The sequence below is a fragment of the Corylus avellana genome, chromosome ca3, assembly GCF_901000735.1.
Source record: "Corylus avellana chromosome ca3, CavTom2PMs-1.0".
NCBI classification, from domain to species: domain Eukaryota; kingdom Viridiplantae; phylum Streptophyta; class Magnoliopsida; order Fagales; family Betulaceae; genus Corylus; species Corylus avellana.
In genome coordinates this window covers 36821538-36827537 of record NC_081543.1, presented here as the reverse complement: position 1 = coordinate 36827537, position 6000 = coordinate 36821538, and the positions used below count along the sequence as shown (strand labels likewise).

Genomic DNA, 6000 nt, shown 5'->3' with positions numbered 1-6000 from the left:
AAAAAAAAAAAAATGAGGAGAAAGATGGGGTGATTCCAGCCACCCCCTGACCGATCTGGGGGTGGTTCGACCACCCCCATGGCCAAGGGGGTGGCCGGCCAAAAAAAAAAGGAGGGATCAGGTGCATTTGGGGGTGGTCCGGGCTAGGTGTGGTTTCGGCCACCCCATACCCCAGATAGGCCAGGAGCCACCCCCTTGGCCAAAAATGGGGTGGTCCGGCCACCCCATTTTGGCCAAGGGGTGGCTGGAACCACCCCATCTTTCTCCTCATTTTTTTTTTCTTTGCTTTAAAAAAAAAATGAAGTAAAAAATTAATTTTTGCTGCTGGCACTGTAGCTGAAACAGTACCGTTCCAGCTACAGTGCTAGCCCGGTCTGTTACCAAACATAGCCATCATTCACGTATGTCTTAACACGACCTATGACAAGCGAACACAAATTGTCACTCATAAGTATAACTCTTTAAGGTGGACACTAATGCAAAAGAAGCCCACCTCATGAAACAAGTGAAACCAGCTTTTTTCAGAAATGCTATCAAATTTTTTTTTAAAAAAAAATAATTAACATGAAAAATCAATTAAAATACGTGTGAACAATATTATTCTTTCTCAAATATATAATGTTGAATATTTGTCCACAACAAAATATAAAACACTCAAAATAGCTTTTATTTTTATATATCACATTACAACCAAAAAAAAAAAAAAAACAGAAAGCTCAATCTAAAAAGCATTACCAAGCGAGTACATTGTTTTCCCCACAACAAAATATTTTTATAATTTTTCCCCCACATCAAAATTACTGATTCCTTCAAGAGAAGATCTTTATGCATTTGAAATCAATCTTCACATAAAATCAAAATTTGGAGGAAATTCACTCGAATTCATGGTGCCTAGAAATGTTGTACAAATATATACAAGTAAAGTACTCCAAATGTTAAACCAGGCACCATATGCTTACCAAAAACCAAAAAAAAAATCTGATATATATAAAAAGAAGTTGAATTGGTAAAAAGTTAAAGGAATTAATGATATATACCTGAAGCATGTAACTGCAAACGGTCAAAATCCTGATGGGGTAAATTTGTTCAAGGAGTTGATAGAGAATATGACCTGCTGCTGCATCAAACTCAAACTCAAGCCCAAAATCAAGATCAGCCTCTTCCATAACCTCCCTGTTTATCTCAACCTCAAAAAACCCCACAGCCCCAGAATACTTGAACAACCTTAAATTTGGTGCTTCAATCCCATACCAATCTTGAAGAAATTTGCACTTGTCGATGAACAAATTTCTCAGCTGCAAATTTGGCACCTTGATATCAAGGTGCTCAATGTTCCAACACTTCTTCAAACTCAAACTCTGTAGCAGGGGACAGTTCACTAAGATTGCTTCAATGGCAGACATCCTTAATTCAACCCAACCCAATGAGACATCCTTAAGCAATCCGAAGTTGACAAACTCAGACATCCGAAAACTGCAAGAGAACAACTTTAGAGACTCGAGAACTGCGTGTCCGTACACGGTCAACGGCAAGTCAAACAACGCTGCATGGTCGTCGAGATCGTCTTCCCCCCATGTCGGGTCAGAGAAATCAACGGCTAAAAATCTCACGCTACGGTTGACGGCAAATGCAATGCAGCGGTCCATATCGTCACGGAAGCTTCCGGGCTTCGTGAAGGTGAGTTGAAAGTTTTCTACAAGCGGTTCTTGGTAGTTTTCCATCCATTGCCGGACAAAATGGACGAAAAAAAGTCTCTGGGACTCTTGGATTTCGTCCGGTTCGCCGGCTCTCACAAAGAATCTCTCATTGAAGTCAATGTTCTTCGTTGCGCGCCAGACATGGCGCCAACGCTTGGAGAGAACGCTGGTTCTTGCCGCCTCTTTGAAGGGCAACAGAGAGACGATGATGAAGAGAAGGTAGTCTGTCAACTTGTTGAACATGTCCGAATTCCTGGCCATCTCTGTATATATATATATATGTATGTCTGTGTCGTCTGTGAGTTTTGTTCGAAAAAAGCCTGGGATTTGAAGGAAGCAGATGGTGGGGTTTTATAGTGGTGATGATGATGATGCCTGAAGCGTTGCGAGCAGGAAACCGTTGCGGTGTTTGGGTTTCGGCAAAGCATTGCGTCGGTTGATCTCTTTGAAAATTTGGGCGGGCGGGAGGTTTGTGAAGACAAACGAAAGTTGTACAAGTCACTTCCGTTTTAATGCGTTGATGCTCATATATCTGTTGATGTGATTTACTGCACCGCCATTAATAGCATTAAGGTGAGTTTCCTTTTAGATTTTTTGTGTTATATATATATATAGTTCATTGTTTTGTGTGAAAAAGTGATTGATGGAAGAACTTTATCTACACAGAGCAATGATGACTAACTACTCAAAACCTACCATTTTTATTTTGCTTATTTATTTTTAATATAAAACTTTACTTTAAATTCTTGAACTCTTACGTATTTTTAAATTATTTTTAAAAATTTTTAATTTAATCTCGTAAACTTTTAATTTGATTCAAATTACTCTCCTCATCAGATTCAGCCATTAATTTTTAACTGAAATGAATAAAATAACTAAATTACCCTTTAATTTTTTTTTAATTTAAAATTAATGATAAATTTAAAATTTTATAAAAAAAATTAAGAGTATAAAGGTCATTTAATCACTTTTAACGTTTAAAATTTGAAGGATATAGGTATATTGTGTCAAATTGAAAATTCATTATATAAAATTGAATTTTTAAAAAATTTAATAAGATCTTCTCAAAATATGTAGTAATTCAAGGGTCTTAAATAAATTTTTTTTTATTATTTTTAAATAAGAATTTAAGTATTTCACTATTTACTTTCTTTATATATTATTTTATATATATATATATATATATATTCACTTCTCTCTCACTCTCTATCACTGCCTTTATGCATGCCTCCTTGTATGTTGTGATAATGGCCCTGATCATGAGCCTTCGACGCGATCAAGTGGTACTAGATGGAGGCGATGCACGAGGCAAAAAAATGTTTGCAATTTGTGGATGAGCAATAACAAATTTGTAATTCCAAAGATGACGGATAAATTATCAGGCATATAAAATAATTGTCATTGAGAGTTAAGGCAGTGAAAGAGATTGCACGATGGAAAGCGCTTGTAGTGAATATGGAAAAGTAATGAAATTATTATCTAGTTGAAAAGGTTCAAATGTACCAAGTAGTTGCCAAGGAAGTGATTCACTAGAATATACTTCAGATGTAGAAATTGATTGAGACGGTGACATTCAAAGAGTTAAATAAAGTATATACAATGGTTGAATTGAATAAATTTTTCATTGTACCTACAAAAGTTGTTGAAGTCACTTCCGTTTTAATGCCTTGGTGCTCATGTATCTATTGATGTGATTTACTGTACCGCCATTAATTGCGTTAAGGTGAATTTCCTCTTTGATTTTTTGTGTTATATATATATAAAGTATGATTCATTGTTTTGTGTGAAAAAGTGATAGGAGAAAGTTGATGGAGGAATCTTATTTGCACATAGCAATGATAGCTAGCTACTCAAAGAGCTACAATTTTTATTTTGCATTCTTATTTTTAAGATAAAATTTTACTTTAAACTCTTGAACTACTACGTATTTGAAAAGACTTTTCAAAATTTTAAAAACTCTCAATTTAACCTTCTAGACTTTCAATTTGATTCAAATGACTCCCTTCGTTAGATTCAGCCGTTAACCCCTAAGGGAAATAACTAAAAAGACCAAATTACTCTTCAATTTTTTATTTATTTATTTTTTAAAATTAATGATAAATTAGAATTTTATAAAAAATTAGGACTATAAAGATCATTTGATCACTTTTAATGTTTAAAATTTGACGGATATGGGTATATTGCATCAAATTGAAAGTTCATGAGGTAAAATTGAAAATTTTTTAAATTTGAGAGGGTCTTCTCAAAATTCGTAGTAATTTAAGAGTTTAAAATAAAGTTTTTTCTATTTTTAAATACGAATTTAAGTATGTTATCTATTTCACTGTCTATTTTCTTTAAATATTATTTTTAATCATTTTTTGCATACCTCCACCTTATGTTGTGATTCTTCTTTTGGTGGGATATGGCCTTGATCATGAGCTTTCAACGCGATCAAGTGGTACTAGATGGAGGTGACGCACGAGGCCATGAGCTTAGATCTTCAATTTACTACTCTTTTTTTTTTTTTTAATAATTTATTTATCTCAAGTTTATTTATCGAAGGGACCTAGGGCTGACAATTTTGATATGACCCACGAACTTGACACGAACACGACATAAAGTTACCGGATTTGAATTTACCCTAAACGGGTTTGGGTCATAAACGGGTCAACCCGTTTATTTTGTGTCTGGTAGATCAATCCGTAGGTGACCCACCAGACACGTTTATAATTATTAAAAAAAAAAAAAAAAAACTAAAGGACGGTGGACCTCCTAAACCTAAAACATTTTTCCCTCTCCAACTCTCCTCACACTCTCAAGCCGTGCCCACCCCTTTTCTTTCTCCATCACTCTTTGATTTTCCCCTCTTTTTCCCTCTCACTGACTCACTATCTTTGCTTGCCCCTCGCCACTCTCTCTCTCTGCTCATCGCTCTCTGTCTCCACCCGTTGCCGGCGTCGCACTCTGCCGCTCTCCCCCTCTCTTTCTCACGCCTCCGATATCGCACTTTGCCGAGGTTCAGCTCAAGTTATGTTCCGAGGGTGGAGAAGACTACCAAATTCTTTTGCTAAAGGCTAACTCTAACACGAGTCACACTTGGCTTTAGATATGTTTTTATTACAAGTGGAAGTGGAGTCAGCGCATTGTGATTGCTTATGGGAATTTGTATGTATAATAAGTGTAGTCATGGATTGATGATCTTCATTTGAACTATTTTCTACCATTGTTTGTTTTTGTTTTTTTTTTTTTTTGGTTCTTTTGTCCTTTCCCATATATAATTTGGGGAATGTTAAATATGATTTTATAGTGTTTGGTTTTCTGCAATTTCAACATAATTTCTTCTTCCCTGTCTTAACCATTCATGTAGGAAAGATCGCATTTTGTCTAGCCTGTTTTGTATTTCATCTTCAAATTTTAAACAAGTCGTGTTGGGTTATGTCAACCCAACACGATCTATTATTTTAAACGGGTTAAACTGTGTCGGGTAACCATTGAAATAGTCATGTTGTGTCCGAGTTTGGGGGTTACCCATTTAGCTAAATGGGTCGTGTTTGGGTTTACCATAAATGGGCGGCGTGTTATTACGGGTCGACCTGCTGTGACGTCCCACATTGCCTGGGTATGGAAAAGATGATGTGTTTATAGGAGTATCAAAAATTACCGGAAAACTGGAACCGGAACCGGAAAATCGGGAAACCGGGGTCCCGGTTCCAGTTCCGGTTTGAAAAATCAAAAAATCGGGTACCCCGGTTCCGGTACCGGTTTTTGGTACCCGGTTTTTACCGGGAATACCGGAACCGGGTTTCCATTTATTTAATAATATTTATATATTAATATATATATTATATATATTAATATTTTTTACACTTAGGTTTAGGTTTAGGGTATTTTAAAAAATTAAATTTTTATTTCTAAGGCCCAAATAGGCAAAAACATTGATTTTTTTTTGGATTTTTGGACTTCTTTAGGTTTATTTTTTAATTATTTGGAACAATCATAACAAAACCCCTTTAATTTAGACAAAGAAACTAATAGATTTTTTTTTTTTAAAATGGGCCAACTTATAAAAAAAAAAAGAAAGGCTTATTTTAGGCCCAATACCTAAAATAAGCCAAAAAACCAATTTTTTTTTTAAAAAACTGGTTATCGGACCGGGTAAAACCGGAACCGGCCGGTAACCGGGACCTCGGTTAACCGGGGTCCCGATTTCTCAAAATTGAGAACCGGGGTACCCCGGTTTCGGTTCTGGTTTTGGCAAAAAATAGGGAAACCGGACCGCGTTGACACTCCTATGTGTTTATATAGGATTTACTCTCTCTAA

The 6000-nt window shown here is 35.8% G+C and overlaps 1 protein-coding gene across 1 annotated transcript in view; it reads right to left on the bottom strand.

The window, feature by feature from the left end:
- The window catches only part of LOC132174549 (F-box protein At3g62230-like), a 3098-nt gene extending 1140 nt beyond the window's left edge, over positions 1-1958 (bottom strand). The window contains exon 1 of the mRNA XM_059586187.1: positions 1038-1958. Coding sequence (XP_059442170.1) covers positions 1038-1958 — 921 coding nt within the window. The remainder of the gene's footprint in view (positions 1-1037) is intronic.
- Positions 1959-6000: the final 4042 nt, after the last annotated feature.